At 43.6% G+C, this 19041-nt stretch overlaps 1 protein-coding gene across 2 annotated transcripts in view; it reads left to right on the forward strand.

The window, feature by feature from the left end:
* ABCC4 (ATP binding cassette subfamily C member 4 (PEL blood group)) overlaps window positions 1-18591 on the forward strand; it is a 196610-nt gene extending 178019 nt beyond the window's left edge. For both annotated transcript variants that reach the window (XM_090257992.1, XM_090257993.1), the window contains 4 exons: window positions 492-664; window positions 1086-1191; window positions 8465-8599; window positions 17909-18591. In XM_090257992.1, the coding sequence (XP_090114118.1) occupies window positions 492-664; window positions 1086-1191; window positions 8465-8599; window positions 17909-18016 (522 nt within the window). In that variant the 3' untranslated portion in view covers window positions 18017-18591. The remainder of the gene's footprint in view (window positions 1-491; window positions 665-1085; window positions 1192-8464; window positions 8600-17908) is intronic.
* Window positions 18592-19041: the final 450 nt, after the last annotated feature.

A 19041-nucleotide genomic window follows, 5' to 3' on the forward strand; every position in this document is an offset into this window, starting at 1 on the left:
GAGCTTTGTAACCATCACAACGATCCAGTTTCAGAGCGTTCCTCTCACCCCCCAAAGTTCCGTGTGTCCATTATAGTTAACCCTCCCTAGGCAATCCCTGTTCTAGATTTCTCTCTATAAATTCCTGTAGTTAAATTTTGATGAAAACTGAAAAAGGAACACCTATAAATGTTCTATATTTTACTCAAGGAATAATTGTATTTAGCGTACTGTACACGTTTTCATGAAATTGACAGGACGTGAACAAACTGTGCCTACTCATGGCAACCAAGAAGAATCTTGACTCCCATTAAGTTTGTGCTTTTGAGTCAGAATATTTCTGTCCGGAGTTGACTCAACCATCTTTCTCAGTGAACACTAGTTGGGAGTGACTATCCCTGTCACGTGGGCATGCAGGCAAGATACAGAAGAGGTTCCAAGGATTTCAAAGCTCTGATGTCTCCTTCAATAGCAGGCTGTTTAGGAAAACATTCTTTGTTCTGTATCTGCAGGTGCAACTTAAAGAAACCATCGAAGAGCTTCCTGGTAAAATGGACACTGAATTAGCAGAATCTGGATCAAACTTCAGTGTCGGACAGAGGCAGCTGGTGTGCCTTGCCAGAGCTATTCTCAGGAAAAATCGGATATTGATCATTGACGAAGCGACAGCAAATGTGGATCTAAGGTACAGAGACGAATTCCCTGGAACCCGGAACCCGAATTTTAAATGTGGTAAAATGGAGAACCGTTGCATGGTGGTGAGAAGTTTTTCTAAGTGTTCTCTTGGCCTCAAAGACATCTCTTGATAGCATTAATTCTGGTATGTGGAGGAAGAAACCAAAGCATGTCACACAGTGTTAAGCATCCTAAGAGTGTTAGATTCCTAAATTCAGACACTTGTAGTTTGAAGCAATTTGAAGGGAAGACTCTCTTTCATTCTTTAAATGAGAAATGGTAAATTGCTAAATAGACTTTCTACTTAGATTTTTAAAGCACAAGCTCTTGGTTAACGTATTGATTTTTAAAACCATTAGAAAAATATCCTATCATCTCTTTAAGTCTTCAGTCTGTTTTTACTGAACTAAATTCAACTTCTTTGATTCCAGAACTGATGAGTTAATACAAAAAAAGATTCGGGAGAAATTTGCCCAGTGCACTGTGCTCACCATTGCACACAGGCTGAACACCATTATCGACAGTGACAAGATCATGGTAAGACCCTCACCTGTGGCCGTCCACTTGTTTCTCTGTATGTTCCTTTTCTCACTGTCGCCTTTCCTGTTAAGCTGGATAGAAATCTACAGTAAGTTCATTTTCTGTTAGTTCTTCCTCCCATTCTTGACAAGAACTCACATCCTTAACTACACATTCAGAATGTGCTATTAAAGAACATATCCACTAATTTCGTATTTTCAAACCAAAAGCTTATTTGTATTGCCAGTTTTGTTTAAGATGGCCAACCATGAAAATATTCTAAATTGAAGCTATGGCTTCGTGTTACATAATGACAGACCGTAGTAATTTTTGCCCGGCCACCGTTGGATTCCTTTCCATCACCAATTTAGCCTTCCAGTTAGACTGCCAGGGGGTCGTTGGTAAGGCTGCCGGGTTTCTCGGCTGTCGGAATGTTCACAAGCTGTGTCATCAAAGGAGCATATTTGGGAAGAAAGGGCCTCGTCAGAAAAGCAACATATTTCAACAGAAAGGATTTAATAGAGGACATTTGGCACATAGAACTGGAGGGCTGGAAGGGTGGACGGAAATAGCCAGGTGATAATTTGAGAAAGCAACTGCCATGCCCAAGGACGGCTCTCCAGGCCGTGGAACTTGGAGGAAGACCTCTAAGCGGTTGATGCTCAGGTGGAGGTGCTAGGGTTGAACTTGGGGTTGATAACGAAGGTGAGCCAAGTGGACTGTGGGGTGGACTGAATGTGGGATATGAGGAAGAGAGGCATCCATGCTGGCTTCTAGGTGTAGGGCCAGAGCAGCTGGTGAACGTGTTAGAATGGGGGTAGGGGGTGGATTTGGGGACAGGAAGTGCAGGAGCTCTCTCTGGAGCACATGACCTTTGCGATGACTGCCCCATCTTCTGTGGTGGCCCTGCACTTCCGTGTGAGCTGCCTTCCCACTCCCTCCTCCCATCCTGGGAGACCTTTAGCTTAGGACTCTCGCCACGAGGTCCTCAGTGATGCCACGGCTTGGCAGGGAGTCCCACCAGGAGATGTCTACTTGGACAGGTATGTATACTTTGGTCAGAGCTGGTTTCTATCGCTGACTCCTTTATAGGGGGTGGCAGGGTTAGACCTCAGGGGACTCGAGACATGCATTCCCTGGCTTCGGAGTTGAGGAATTGTTCCCTCTGCTCCATCCACCCAGGTGTAAACTCTGTCCTTCATTCCCGAGCTTTTGAGTAACCATTGGCTCCCTGTAGGGGCAAAACACCATAAGTAACGTTCTTTCTCCAACCTTTGATTTGGGAAGCAATTTGTTTTTCTTGCTTTCTTTAGAAATACCTATTTCCTTGCCAGAAAACAAGCAATTTGTCTATTCTGTTATTCTGAAAGGTTTAAGGACATAAAGACAAGTCAATCGGCTACAAAGCCTAATGCTTCGGAGGGCAGGTGGCCAGCCCGGGAGTGGCTGGGGAAGTGACAGATGCTAATGAAGGGCATAACCAGCAATGTTGTCATCCTGAGGCCGTGTCATTGCAAGCGCGGAAGGTGTAATGATTACATTCTGCTGCCCTCGTGAATACTTGGACACAAAGACGGAGGGATATGGTTTTGTTTACTGGAAGTAAATGAGACAGAAGTCTTGTTGGGAAGCAACCCTGGCCTAATTAATAGCTTTGTTTCTGCGCTGGCTCTCCAAAGGGATTTACCCAGTTTGGGTTCATTAAGCGTCACTAATGTATTAGGCTTAGACTTCTATTTTACGAAGATGTTCTCTCAGCTTTAACTTTATTAAACATGATGTCGCCGTAATGACAGCTAATTTAATCTCCCTCGTTCGCTCAGTTGCCACAAAACAGGGGAGCAAGACAGACACATGAGAAATCCTCTTTCTCCTAATGCCCAGCATTATCTCTGCGTTAGAGACGGCTTCTTCACTGTAGTTTTTAGGATTAGCTGGTTGCCTGTGACCTGTTTCCAGCCAATAGCACCAAGCCCCCCCCACTCTGGTCTTTATAACACCCGGGATTCTCCCTGGCTGCACGAGCAGAAGAAGCCATGAAGATCTACAGCTGCGCTGACAGTATCGTTGCCCATGGTCAACGCTTTCCCTGTCGGTAGTTAGAGAATTCTTCGGGAATGAGTTCTGGAGAACCAACACCAGGGCTGAGAATCTCGGATTCCACTTCTTCTGCTTATAGGCAATCTTATGGCTTTATAATCTTCACCTGTCTTCCCAAACGCAAACCTCTTGTCAGTGGTTTTCCCGGTGGAAATCAAAACCAGGAACCGTTTAACGTACCCTCCTGGAAAAGTTAGAGTTTTACTCAAATTCTGTTTTTCATCTTTCTGGCCCTTTCCTTCAGCAAGCCTACATGGCGGCAGTAAGAACGTTCCAGAAGAGAAAAGCCCCTTCAAAAATAGGCCAAGAGATTTTATTCACTTTTTCAGAGAGAGGAAAATGACTAATGGGAACACAGCAGCAACCCGGGAGAGAAAAGCAGGCCATGCAGGGGGAAGGAGGGGACTTACAGGCAACAGCAGGGGCATTGGGGGAGCAGCTGTGGAGGTCACTTTGACCTTGTCTTCATCCCCCCCAGGTGAGAAGGGTGACTTCCATGACCAGACCTAAGGAAGGATTTTGAGTAAAACTTGCCACGCTGTCTTTCTTGCCTCAGAGAAAATCACGGGCACCTCTTTTACCAACCAAGGGACTCAAGTTGCAAGGCCGGGTGACTGTCCCTGTGCCCTTTGTCCCCTGGCAGCCAGAAGCAGGCGTCTGAAACTCAGGTCTTCCCCCTCCGCTCACTCTGCTTGGTGCCCAGTGGGATGTCCCTTGATTGCCGGTCACCATATGGAAAGTGTTCCCAGCCCTCTCTTCTTTCCCATCGCCAGGCACTTCCTCCGCCCTGAACTGCCCTCCGCCTCTCCCCCGCAGCCACCCCACTAGCACCGAGGGCATCCTGCCCATTAAAATGGATTAAATTATTTTGCAATGGGTCCATTTAATTTTTCTATCTGGGACAGCTGCTTGGAATATTTGCAGATACTCAGGCCCGATAAACACATCTTTGCTGAGCTTACGTAACTGACTGACTGACTCATCCGACACGTTGTGTTTCTCCTTCACCTGCTAGAGAGCCGGCGAGCAGTTCGGGGGCGCGTTCCCGGAGAGGTCCCGGGGCGGAGGGCTTGCTGTCCCAGTGCCAGGAGCGCGTGGTTTCGTCTGCAGTTTGACTTGGGTTACAGGAAGAATGGAGACAGAGCGGGAGATTTCAGGGGACTTTTCTTCTAGGGATAAAGGAGGTAAAAATAAAAATCCAAAGTTGCGCCTCTTTGTACAAAAGGAAAATGGAGTGTTGCGTTATACTTCTTCCAAAAGGCCTAGCATCTTTGCTCAAGTCAGTAAATGCAAAGGCGACCTGGGTAAAATGCTGTTCCTGGCCTGTTTCAGCCTGTCGCCCCGGCATCTGGAGTTAGTCTCCGCAGCACTGCCTTCTCTTCTTTCTCTGTGCCAATAAAGGGATATAAATGAGTCTCGGCTTCTGTCCTCAACCCTGGGCTGTCTCTCCCTCACTTTTCCCTTCCCTCTGGCCCGTAGCCGTCAACCCGAGGCGCGTGGCCCCCTGAGTCTGTCTCCCTAGCCCCAGAATCCCTACACCATGCTGCTTGAGATGGCTACGCTGTTTCTGCCCTTCACCTCGTCCTGTGTTCTTGCCAAATTACACCACTGGGCGGTCACCCAGTCCCGCCCTGAATTTAGTTTCCTTGGTCTTTAACTTTCAGCCGGCGTGTATGTGGTGCCTGTTACTTGTCAGGGACAATACCAGGGCCTGGAGATGCCCCCGTGGGCAAAGAAAACCACACGACCCTGCCGTTGAGGAGTTGACGTGCTCACCCCCAGTGGAACGACCACTATCCACCCCGCCCCTCCCCTTCTGTATGTTCAAGTCCATCCATTCTTCCAGGCCCAGCTCACTGCTCTCCTTCCTCCTGAAGTTCATCCTCAGAACCTCTGGCCACAAGTCATGTCTTCTGCTGCTAGCTAGCCTTCTTCTTCTTCTTGGGCTTGCTTTCTTGCATTGTAGACACTTGAGGATTTTCTTTTTCTCTCTTTCTCCTTTCAGGATGGGCTCCCTAAAGGCAGGGGCTATGACTTAATATCTCTGCCCCTTCCACAGCAATCTAGCGCAATGATATGAATGCAGTTAAGGATGCCGTAAATGTGTGCCAAATAAATTCAAGAATTAATGAAAGTTTACTTAAATTTTCCTCAAACATGATTTGGCCATGTGTTACTTGCTCTTTATTAATCCTGATAGTTTAATGAAATCGGTTTTCTTTTTCTGCAAATATGTACCAGGCGCACAGTAAATCATCTGAGCCCCGAGTATAATAAAATTGCAGTGGAAAGCGGATTGGGGAAATGTTTATGTTTATAGGCATATTTTCTTAAATTGTACAAAGTTAATATAAGATCGCAACTGTGTGAAAAGGTATCTTAGAAAATTGAATGTTAAAATTCTCATCTCCCTTATTTTACTTCTGATACTTAAAATAAGTACCTATTTTACTTTTGATAATAAACAGTGTCTTTCTCTGGGTACTCACATGGGAAGGAAAGAAAATGGGTTCAGATCTGGGTTCGGATCCCAGCTCTGCCGTCTACTGGTTCTGCAGCTTCGACCAGTTATGTTGCTTCACTGCACCTGTCATCTCTCACCGTGAGCTTCTCATGCTTATGTATGAGTCTCCCATTCCTACACCCGTGCTGAGGTGTTAGGTGCTCCCTCCATCCTGGATGGGTGGGAGGGAGGGACTTGGTGTGTTCGTCTTCCTGTTTTGAGAATGAACAGGGACGGCTGTGAGCACGCGGCACAGAGAATGCTCGGCCCACACCTATTTTTATCTCCATTTCCAATTCACAAGGCTGCCGCGTTCCTAGTGGGCGATTTCGCTGGTCTTAAAGCAGCCCCGCTCTTTGTTACATTGCGTACAGACGCCAGGGCACCTCCTCCCGCAGGTCTTGTGAACGCCTCCATTCAGGGCTGTACCAAGGTAGTTCATTTTAAGATACAGTATTTTGTTTTAATGCCTATCAGAAGAGTATTAAAGAGGCATATTTGTTTTACGTTTTTCAGTCATTTCTTACAGAAATTAAAGCATAATCCCCAAGCTTAGAACACGTGACCATGGTTCTGTCGCCCACTGCGAAATGGAAAACTCCCCTTAGAGAATATAATAACATGGCCATGAAGCTGCCGGTGCCTGTCAGGCTCCCAGGGTTTTGACCAAAGGGATCTTCCTCCCATCTATATAGTCCATCCTCGTGCTTCGAGGGAGCGTCCGTGTTTCTCTGGCTCCGCCGCTTTGCACGCCGGTCAGTTCTGAGGACGCCCCACCCCGGCGGCGTTTCTGTGTTTTCAGACAGCGTGCAAGAACGTGGGAAGATCGGCTGTTCACTCGAACTTGATGGAATAGGACGTCGGACAAGGAAAAAAATACTGTTAAAAATTATGTGAAGTCTCTGTAGCCAGAGAACGCGTTTTCCATCAACTGTGTGTGTGTGCGTGTGTGTGTGCGCGTGTGCGTGTGTGAAGTGATGATGTTTTTAAAGTTCACTTGTTGCTTTTGCAGAATGTCAAGTTTTTCATTGTATGAGGTAATTTGACTCACTTATTTACTTAGCCTTTAGCACGAGAGAGACATGTATTTTAAAACTGCATTTTTTTTTTCTTCCACATGAGGAGGAGTGGTTATTCTCTATAATGCTATGCTTAAGTAAATTACACATTCGGGGTATCTAAATTGTCATACCAAATTATAGGAGACATTTTAATTATTATGTGGATGTGACAGATTCAATGATTCCTGAGTGCTTTTGAGAAAGCTGCCCTTAGCAATGATTCACAGGAGTAAACAAAAGAGTAACAGGAAAATGCCCTTTGTAAGAGACTTAATAAATGTTTCCCATGAAACACCATAGGACAGCCCTGACCAATGTGGCTCCTCCCACAATGCACAAGGTCACAGGTTTGATTCCCAGTCAGGGCACGTGTCTCGGTTGAGGGTTTGGTCCCTGGTCTGGGCACAGGGCATGTACGAGAGGCAGTCAATTGATGTTTCTCTCCCTCTCTTTCTCCTTCCTTTCCCCTCTCTCTAAAAATAAATAAATAAAATGTTTTAAAAATAGAAACACCATGGGACACCATCAACTGTAATACCTAGATGTGGAGAGACAGCCCTGTGTCCTGCTTAGAGTTTCAGCATATTCTCTTCAGATAAATTCACTCTAAATGTGGCCTAAATGGAGAACTAAGTGCCACGTCACGTCAGAACTGCTTTCCTGGGTACCTCACTTGAGCCAGTTGTTTCAGGCTCTTCCCCAACTCCCCTCTCTGAAGCCATTAACCAAAGCCCCTAATAAGTAGAAATGCAGAGTTGAAGAGCCCCTTCCTCTCCCTTTCCATTTCCAGGGGACATAATAATGAGCAATAAAACGGCTGGAAGGCAGCAGCTGCCGAAAGGGGGACAGGGAAGCCGGGAAAGGTCATTGTGAGGACAGATAGTGGGACCCTCGGCAACTCAGACGGGGCCGCCCCTGCGCGCCACGTGGGCCGTGATCACTGGAACTTGGAGCTCAGTTTCTTAATTGCTTCTTTAGTCTTCTCCAAAGAGAAAATGGGATTTCTAGAGAGTTCTTCTGAGCAGAGGCTCTTGGGCCAACCTTTCACGCTCAGAATAATAAGCCGTGACCAGCACCAGCTTCCAAGGTGCACCTTTGTCTCTGCGGCCGGGGCCCCCGAGGTGTTTACGTCCCTAAATGTGGCTCCGATTCTGTCAAGCCAGCTTGGCAGTTCGTCTTCTGTCAGGTCACTGCCATCTGGTTTGTACGGCATCATCCTACTTTTTTAGATAAATTGAGTTTGGTTTTCTTAAATCAAGGAACTTCCCAACTCCGAATATATGTAGATAGAGCCCTCAAAGCTCAGCGTCTGGGAGCGAAACGCACTAATGAATGAAAACAACCCAGAAGGCCGTAGGCTGAATGTGAAAATGCCACGGGACTGCTGAGTGCCCATAATCATAGCCTAAAACTCTCAGTTTCTCCCTGTCCTATAACATTATAATAATAAAAGGTCGGGTGAGGCCTTTGTCTGCCAAGTAAAACAGGGTAATCAAACCATTTAGCACCCGCCAGGCCTACCACCCAAACAGATTCTCTCTATTCTCCCTTTCTGAAACATTGTCTGAGTTATAATACGTTCCTGCAAAACATTGTGTGCTAATGGGTTCTTTCTGCTGATGAACAGGTTTTGGATTCAGGAAGACTGAAAGAATATGATGAGCCCTATGTTTTGCTGCAGAATCAGGAGAGCCTATTTTACAAGATGGTGCAACAGCTGGGCAAGGCAGAAGCTGCTGCCCTCACCGAAACAGCCAAACAGGTGAGCGCACCGCGGGGAGCTGTAATTAGAGTGTGTCTCCACGGTTCCCTCCTCAACAATCTGGCACCACGGGCTACAGTAACAAGTACTGTGTGCCCTTTTCAATTATAAGCCTCTGGAGACACAGCTCCATGGCTCGGCCTTAACAACACGTCCCAGGTTGAAGTCAGGTCTGCTGAGAATCAGCAGATATGGCAGGGCTGGGGTACAGGGTATGTGCGGGCTCACGTATGCCGGAGAGAGGGATTTCGGACTGGGCTTTTCATGCATTTGGGCTCTTCGGGGTCAGGGTCTCATACGGCACAGAACACTCACATGTTACACATCTGTTGCATTTTGTTCTACTTTGTGCCTGGCATGTTTGACATGCAAATGCTGTCATGGTACATCTGGGAAATTGGAGAACTTGGGGGGAAATATGAGGACTCTTGTTTGTTAGGTCTAGAGAGGTCTACCAGGGAAACGGTAGGCCTGCCCTCATCATTGACAGTATTAACCAAAAAACTGAGAAGAGCACAGAGAGACTCAGTTCCTATGTTGAGCAATCACTATGATGAGCAAGGAGGATGAGACCCTGCAACTTGGGTGCCATGCACCGCGGTATAGACTCTGCTGTTGTTGGTTTTGCCTGTTCGAGAGGCTGAGACATTGAGAGGGAAAGGAAATTGCCCAGTGTTTCGTAGCTCGCAGAATCACTGGCGGAATTGGAGGTAAGCCCTAGGTTTAGGGATGATGAAGTCTGTGTTCTGAACTTTTCCCAAGTACTTACGTTACATGCGAATGTAGGGACGCCACACTTGGAACGCTATTCTTTTTGACTCCGGAAATCCACATGGCGCTTTCATTTCCTGCACGGTCTCCCAGTCATAGGGCTTGAGGGCTCCTGTGGGATTCCCTGTCTCATCACAAAAACAGCCAGGAATCTCACAAACCCTTTTGTCCTTTGACATCAGGCATTTTACATCAAAGAGGCATGTCCCCACCTACGTGTCGAAGTCCACAATTAAAAAATTTGTTGTATGTTTTCAAGGTGTTAAGTAATGAGAAAAGATCATAGAATTTTAGACAGGCCCAGATAATAGAGTTCAACACTCTTACTTTACAGATGCAAAAACTAAGGCCCCTTAGGAGGAACGTGGCACTATATACATATATAACTGGCGCTACACTAGTTTGTGGCAAATACAGAATTATCAATAGAAATCTGTTCTTTCGGTAAAGGTTTTAATTCAAGTGTAACATACATACAGAAAAGCACGTAGGCCACAGAATTGGGAATCTTGTGATTCCTGGGCCAGCAATCTTAGACGTAATCACGGTAAATTACATTTGTGTAGTTCTTTACAGGTTATTTCCCGTGGTTCTCACATGCGTGATTTCACCTCATCCTCACGGCAGTTCTTTTTTATCCCACTTTATGGATGAGGCGATTGGGTCAACGGCTCCTGAAGGTCACAGGGCTGGTGTGGTCCGGGGAGAGCAGCAGTGCGATTGGACACCAGCCCAGGTTCTGTGTACTGTATCCAGTTTGAAAATGCTGCTCCTTGTCTCTTCTGGGGTTCAAGGTGGGGCCGGTCCCTCAAGCTCACATGGCAGCCAATCATGGCTCTTGGATTTCGGTCCTCTACTGGCTCAGGTCACCACTACAAAAACACATCGGGAAATACATAGATCTTGATTTTTCATCCCAGTTGAAGATCTTCTTGGCATTGTTTCTGTGCGCATTTGGTCCTCTTGGGAGAACAAACTGTCAGACGGTCAACTCCATGTGCAAGCATCAAATATCAGCACACCATTCAAAACTGTGACACCCAGAGGATTAGCCCTATCAGCCAGCTTTCCGCTCTGACAGATTAGAATTCACTCGTTTGAAACTGAAGCTCAACATCTGGGAAAATTTACTTATAAGTCACATTTTCTGGACCACATAGTTGCTTCTCTGAAAATGTGGGTACAGGCACTGAATCACTCTCCAATGGACCCTCTTAGATGATCATGAAATTATAGAGGAAGTACTTTTGGGAGACATAACGCGGAAGGGTACGTTAACTTGCTGGGGCTACAATAACAAAGTGCCATGGGATAAGTCTGTTGAACAATAGAAATTTATTTCTTCGCTGTTCTGCAAGCTGCAGGCTGCTCTCCCTGGCTTGTAAATGCCCAGCTCTCTCCGTGTCTTCACCTGGTTTTTCCTCTGCCCCTGCGTCCTAATCTCCCTTCTCTTACAAGGACACCTGTCATATTAGATTAGGGTCCCCTAATATGACCTCATCTTAACCTAACTGACCCTATCTCCAAAAATAGTTCCATTCCAAGGTATCGGAGGGTTAGGATGTCCACATGTACATTTTGAGGGGACCCAGTTCAGCTCTTCCATGATGAAGCAGACCTATTCTGAGGTTTCTGAAGCTCCTTTGTTCCCAGCGTATAGCAGAGGTGCTATTTTATCTATTTGTGACATCACCAGATACAACCCCAAAGTTACAAAATCCTGATGTCTCGATTCTAGGAGCCTAGACTGACCAGCTGGAATAGGTGAAGGAGACACTCACATAGGATCCCAATGGGCTTGTATGTCACCCAGCATCTCTGAGCCCCAGGGTCCTTCCCCATGGCACAGAGCTGCCCTCCCCTGTAGTCCTCAGCTGCCCAGCTCCTTCAGACTGTCGTTACCAGGACCAGGGAAGAGAGGGCCTGCTCAAGTGCTGCGGAGAAGATAGAGCATTTCACGAATGTGAAAGGAGGCTCCCTGTCGATGATAAAAGTTGGATCTTTTTTTTTTTTTTTTTTAAGGCTGTGGATTGAACTCTTCCCCCTCTGTAATCACAGAAGAAGTATCCAAAGTTCTTCTAAGTGGCCTTAGAGGCTCTAAGTGATTAAAATTTATTTTTAAACACTAGCTTTTTAACAAATAATACATCGAATGCTACAAAATTCAAAATCTTTACTTTTTAATTTGTTTTTTAAGATAAGTCACTCTGCCATTCCCATCATCATGGAGCCTCCACCAGAGTGGAGCTGTTGAGTTATTTACTCTGCGCGTCAGCCAGAACTTGTGCGTACATAGACCCTGGTTTCCAAGTGCAAGTGATAGCTATTCTCTGTTTCCTTAGTTTTAATATTAGATGTCAGATTATACCACTGCATAGAGTTCTCTCATTTTTTTCCCAATGGCTACGTAGTATTTTTGCTTTCTCCTTCCCTACTCCCCATTCTTTCCTTCTAATTAACTGTTAAAGAGTTTCATGTTTTTCCCCCAAAGGAGCTCTCAGATTTACTTGTTTTTGTATTCTGTTTTACACCTTACCAATTCTGTTTCTATCTTTATTAATTCCTTCCTTCTTTGGTTTTTATTGTTTACTTCTTGAATGCATTCGTTTTCATTTTTTCTTATTTATTAATATAACTCTATTAAGGCTGTGAATTGTTCTTTGAATATTGTTCCAGTTATATAGGTTCTGGTGTATAGGGGCTTTGTCATAGTTAGGTTTTTATATAGCTATTCTGCGATTTGGTGTTGATTCCTCTTTGGCCCAAGAAATTTTTGAGAAGGAGCTCTTCAGAATTATCTGGTGAATAGAGGCTTTTATGTTTGTTTTTCCAGTTTACTCATCAGTGTTGACTTTCATTACCTGTGATCAAAAAATTTGTCTGTACTATTTCCTTTCAGAGCAGTATGTATAATATTAATACTTTTTTGTTTTCTAGTATATAAGCAATGTTTGTGAATATTCTTTGGGCATTTAAAAAGAGGGGCTACTGTCTGTTTAGGGTAGAGAGTTTAATAACTTTTATTAGATCTACTTAATCACATTATTTAGATCTTCTCTATCCTTATTTATTTAGGTGAGTTGGACTTAGATGAATTATAACAAGCTTCATTATAGTTCCTGTCATTTCTGTTTTGGTAATTTTGATGCTGTGATTTTCAGTCCACAGATCTTCATGTCTTGTATTTTCACTATGAATTCTATTTTTCTACTTTTAAAACATTTTCTGCTATTTTAAACTGCTTTTCTTGGATTCATTTAAGGCTGCTGGCCCTGAATCCAAGCTGGTTTAAAACTAAAATTGAGCCCCCTGCTTTCACTTTTTTTTTTTTTTTTCATTTGCCAGGTATATCTTTGATTATCTTTTAATATCAAACTATAGAGGTATCTTCTGTTAATGGCATGTAGTTAGGCTTAGTTCTGAGGTTTAATCTTAGGCTTTTTTAAACAGATGAGTTTAGTCCATTTACATTTATTGAGAATATAGGTCTGTTCTTAGTTCTATCATGTTATACTTTCAGTTTTTAGTGGGTTTTTTTTTTTTAAGCTTTTAATTTGTAGCCTGTAATTTTAGGTTTTTACTTATTGCTTTATGAATGTTCTTTTCATTTCTTCTAGGAATACTTTATTTCTTTTTTATTCTTTGACTCCCCTGATAAACAATGACAACATATCTTCCCTCTCTTTGTTTTACCACCAGATTTTAGTTGTTTAGTTTTCTTCTGTTTACTTTCAAATCTTTAAAAATACCTGAATCTCTATTATTTTACTTGCTTTAAATAATAATTTCTCCATCTCTTAATTGGTTAAACTTTGGGTTGTGACCCACCCATCAGTGGGGCTGTGAGATCCATTTATTCAATCATGACTGGGGTGTTTTTAAGAAATGAAATAGAAAAGAAGGGAATGGGATAAAAATAACATTGTATCTTTTGTAGTACTAGTAAATATTTCATGACACTCCTTTCAGTACAGAAAAATACAGATATAAATAGTAAATTTGTACTAAATCTCAATGTAAAGTGAAATGTAATCAGCACTGCAGTGGCAGGAATAATAAAATGTTGAAAAACAATGTACTTTACCATCTTAAAGGAGGGTTCATTGGAGTTAGAATCCTTGGCTTAACATATATATGAAATAGTTAAAAAAATTAAAAAATTAAAAATCAAAAAGAAAGAAAGAAATAGTAATCTGCTACATTTCTAATTACAATTTTCGGGTTATAAAATTTTGGGGTCATCTTTGCTCTGAGGTCTTCCAGCATTGTTTTTTCACACAGAGAAGACTATGTCCAAGTTAGACATAATTTGATCTTTCCTGGATATCCAAGGAATTTCTTTCCTCAATTTTTAAGATAGTTACGATATCAATGCACTTTTGGTCACTAGATTCAAGTCTTTTATTTCTGGAAGTTCACTTGAATTATATCTTTGATTTTTTAATTTGATTCTCTTCTGTATCATGTATATGTTATCTGTCCTTTGTCTGTTTTATTGGTTATTCTACTATATTTTCTTTGACTGTCTTGCATATATTTTTCATAATTTTCACCTGTTCGGTAAGTAAGTATTCATCTGTCATGTGCTTGTCTTGTTCTTTTTCCTCACTTTTTATTTATGTATTTTACAGGTCCTGTACTACTTGTTTTGTGTTATTATTATAAAAGGTCCTATAACTGGCCTTTGAATTAAGTAAGTTTTTCCTAAACCATATATTTGAGGAATAGTTGTGGCTAGGGCATTATTTGAGGCTAAAGAGAATTCTCTCTGCTCAACATGAAAGCTCCCTGTGATTCAGAAAAAGAATGTGTGTGTGTGTGTGTGTGTGTGTGTGCGTGCGCACGCATGTATATGAGCAAGAGAAAAATGGAGAAGATACATTCACTTAGCCTGCCCTCCTCCCTAGCTGCAGAGATTCGCAGCTACAACGCTCCTTGCATTTTAGAATCTCTCTTCTCCCAGGATCTTACGTTACCAATGTGCATGCATCCTCGTGGACACACCTCCCTTAGAATTTGCCAGTTAGTTAGAGGGCTGTACTCTCCCGTGATTGCCGAGGTCTGCTCCCACGGGTGCCCTCTCTCTGTCTTGTCACAGCCCTATTGGATTCAGTTGCATATGGCAGCTCTTCCAAATATTTTGCCGTTTGGGATTTCAGGAGACTTCTGAATTCATCAAAGATGGGCTTTAAAAAAAAATTTACAATATCCTCACTGTGTAGGGTGATTTCTGAGGGGATAGGGGAGAGAAAATGCATTTCCATTACCTTAAAAGAAGAAGTCCTCTCTAACTCTCCACTGTTCTTTAACTTTGACAATACGCATGCCAATATGTACACCAAAGTCAGCCCTGATTTGAAGATTAGTTTCAGAGTTACTGGCACTGAACTTGGTTGGGCCATATAGTTCAGGAAGAAGAAACTGGCAGAGCCTGGAGCCAGATTTCAACATATTGAATAATGCCTTACGAGTGCAGTGTTTAAAAAAATGCTCAGCTTTATCCTTGCAGAGGAGCTTTTATTGCCCTGCTGCATTTAATAAGCTCTAATTCCATGGTGGTGGCTTTATTGACAATTTACTCTTTAAACGCTCCATATAGGTTCAGCCTATATTAGAGAAATTATAATGAACTAAACCCAAGAGAAGGAAGAGAAGAGGGACAAGAAGCTGAACACTCACTGGTCTTATATCCTTCTGGCCCTGAACTTGAACTTTTATGACATTGTCTCTTTAATCCACACAAACCCTTCTGAGTTGGCATTATCCCTTTTTTGACAAAAGGCAGAAGAGCCTAAGTCACTGTTCAGAGTCACCAGTTAGTACTCCAACCTCCATAGCCTTTTTTTTTTTTTTTTTCAGATTTAATGTGTTTTATTGATTAAAATATTACATTTGTGCCAATTTCCCTTCCCTCTGCTCCCCTCCACCCGGTGGCCCCCCTCCCTCCAGTTGTCCCCCCCTTTTAGATTATGTCCATTAGTTGTGCATACAGTTAACTGCCTTCCTGCCTCCCGGGGTATCGCCACACTCACTGGACCCAGCGCACCTCCCCTGCAGCTCTGGGGCTCTGGAACGACACTATCACGAGATCCCCAGAGGGGCCTCCCAAATGTTTTGTCTTCACCGTTCACGGGAGGGGAAGCTGCTCCTTCCCAGGGACTAAGGGGCCACTAAGGAGCAGCATCATAACCACACCCAACACTTAACTCAGCGTGTTTTCAGCCTGCAGTTTGTAGCCATTAATTAGTTCTTAGGAGGCCGGTCATTGCCTCTCTTCCCAGGCGAGGCAGCCAGGATGGAGGGATGCGAAGTGATTGTTCCAGGGTCAGCAGTGAGTCCCGGAACAGAGGGCTGACATGGGTCCTCTCCAGAGGCTTAGCCTGTACACAAGGACCCTGCTAACACGCTACCTTCATACCCCGCACCGTGAACACTGTGCTGTGCTGTGCTGTGCTGGTGGGCAGTGTGTCATGACACTTGGCACCAGGTGAGAAAAAGAATAGTCAACTAAAGGATTTTATACACACACAGGAAGCACGTTTTCAGTATTCAGTTTCTAGTGTTTGGGGCCATGAAGCCAGGACCATTTTAATGAAAAGGCGCGAATAAGCACATCGTCCTTACATTAAGGACGTTACATTAAGCGAGTTACGGGGAAGGGAATGTGCTTATTTGGGAAGGACTACCCAGCAGCAAAAAACGAGATGACTTTGGGCTGCTTTTATTTATTTATTTTTGTGTATTAAACCACACTCTGGCCAGGGTCATTAAAGGACAATTGTGCGTGACTGCCTTCTCAGCGGTCCGTCCTGGCGCGCCTCTGATGGGAGCCAAGTCACCTGGATCAGCGACAGCAGTGGGCACCGTCTGTAGCATTGTGGTCCACCACGCTGTGCCCAGTTCAGCGTCACTGCCACTGTGGTGGGGGACCCCAGTCTTGGCCAGCATGGCCCAGTACTCTGCTTCAGATGTCCTCAAGGTGGGACGGTGGTCGGCGGGGACGACCAGTTCCCCTCTGCCTCGTCTCATCGCCCCCGTGCGTACTTTCCCTTTCACATAACCAGTCTCCAGCAGCTCTCTCGTCTCTGCGGCCACCAACTTCCAGCCTCAGGGCCACCGCCACGCTGGCCCGGCGGTGAGAGAGGCCACACAACATACGGCTGTCTTTAAAACCTGGAGGAGGGAGATGATATTGGTGAGGTCCCCACAGAGCCTTATTTTTAAGTACTTGGCATTTTCATGGAAATAGCCCCAGGGTTCACCCAGTAGGGTCCAAGCATTATTGAAAAATTGCTTATTTTTCCCCCGTAAGTGACACTACGTAGTATTTCACATGCAGTGAGGTTTTTGGAATAGCAAGTGTGTAAGCCACAAGAGCAAAGGTCCACTTTATATAAAGGTGGCTGCCTCAGCGCTCCTCATTTTTGTCTATGAAGCCCATTATCTCCCTGATAACTGTTGACAGCACCCACAAATATATTTGGGGCCAGGTTTTATAAAATAGATCCAGAATCGTGTGACTAAGAGACCCAGCTCATGACCCTTGGCAGCCTCAGATAGATGGTACATTTTCTGTTTTAAAGACTCACACAAAACTTTCCACATTCTTCTTTGAGAAAAAAAAAAAAATTACATTTGAAGGCCTTTTTCACCCAAACGCATTTTGAGATAAGAGCTCACAAGTCGTGACATTATTTCATTTTGTTAGGCGCATCTGTCAAGGAACCGAGATACGATACAGCCACTAAAAACTGATGATTGCGGAACAGAGAAACTTGACAGCATTTCATTCCCTTTATGTTCTGATTATACATTTATCAGGAAACCTGTATCTCTTTGAGTTCAGCTAGAAATTGTTAGAATTCAGGAACTCAAAGGCTGGGCAAAGAACTGCCCCATTATTTGGTATCATCTTGCATTTTAGAGAAGCTGCTTGGTTGAGTCATTGTTAAAGCTTTTGCTTCTCTTTTCATTACTGCCCACTGTCAACAGATCACATTTCTATAGGCCCTGCAACTGCTTTGCCGCACAAATTAAACGCCGGGATATTTCATACACGTACGCCCGCGTTTCAATACTTGTCAATCAGAGTTCGTAAAATGCAGGGATTACAACCTGATATTAACATCCAGAGCTATTGTGCTCATTTTGTGTGTGAAAATGAGAAACCCTCGTGCAGACGCTAGAGTCCCCAGCCTCTTTGTCACCCCGTTTTTAATTTCTCTCCGGGCTTTGAGTCAGTAAAATGATTCTGCTTATCAATTTAATGTAGTGATAAAACCTATCTGTGAATCGGGACGATCAGAACGAAAGTGGATCTACAGGTTGTTCGGCATCAAGCCCAGCCCCGCTGAGGGTTTTTAATGGGCCTACTTCCTTTACAGAATACATGCATCCCTCTATTTTTTTTTTTTTTTTAATTGTGCTTAGTTTGCTGCCCATGAAGAACTGGACATCAAAATGCATTGACTTAGGGAGGAGGGCTTGAAAACTTTAAACATGTTCTTTTTATGCCTGTCTTTTTTATTATTCTTACAGGTGTACTTCAAGAGGAATTATCCCGATATTACTCAGAATGGCCCGGTGGTTATGAACACTCCTAATGGACAGCCTTCAGCCTTCACTATTTTTGAGACAGCACTGTGATTCTACCATGATCCCAGCCTGTTCTGAAGTCATTTTTCCAATCATTTTTACACTGTCCGAACGATACTATATGTATATTTTTTAACACTAGCAACAAATATTTACACATACAAGATGTTAGTTTACTTGGATTTTTCCTTCAGCTTCACCCAACGATTTCAGGCTCTAACCAAGTTACTTATTATTTATATTTATGTTTATATTTATATGTTATAGGATTTTTTTTTCCTTCTCCAAATCAGAAGTGCAGGCCACCAATAAAAGCTGTCTACCAGGTTTTGTGCCTTAAGAGACTCAGAGCCAAAGCTCATTCTGTGAGGTATGAGACAAAGTTGTAAGAGATTTTTTTTTTACTACTCCCCACATTACGTATTACTTTCCAGTTTTGTCAGGGACTCTGTTTACTTGAAAACTGTGGAGTCGCCAGGTTGTCTTACCACTTTCTTTAACATACCTAGGATCCGTTATTTCCCCCCAGAGGCCTCTGGCTAAAATAGCACAGATAAAACTGATAGGAAAAACATGCATTATAGTAGGGAGAGTCTACCCCCCCCTCAAAAAAAAAAAAAAAAGAGAGAGTTAAAATATAGAAAGGCAATATTTAATTATATGTTCCAAAAGAAAAGGAAGAGAAAAACGATGCTTTCTCAAAATAGAAGCCTTTATAGATGATTGGATAATGGGACACAAGTGGGGTCATTGATCATCTTGTAAAATTGCATGACTTTGTCACGGTCACTGTTGCATTTTGAGACTCTGCCTGGTGATGTTGTCAAGAAAAGCCAAACTGCTGATGGTAATTCCTGAATATGGAGTAGTACTCTTTTTTGGGGTATCTGGTTCACTGCCAGCTAACCGTCAGTTGACTATAAAACCTTTTGGTGTAGCCTTCATTGAACGTCCTTCTACATGGCGTGCATAGGCTGTCCTGCGCTGGGGAGGAAAAAATGAAAATCATCGCAGACGTTGACTGTAATTACACAGTGTAATCTCAGGACGCACCCAAAAGGCTCACGTGTGTGAGC

The sequence above is a fragment of the Furipterus horrens genome, unplaced genomic scaffold (assembly GCF_987537825.1).
Source record: "Furipterus horrens unplaced genomic scaffold, mFurHor1.1.pri manual_scaffold_12, whole genome shotgun sequence".
Lineage (NCBI taxonomy): Eukaryota > Metazoa > Chordata > Mammalia > Chiroptera > Furipteridae > Furipterus > Furipterus horrens.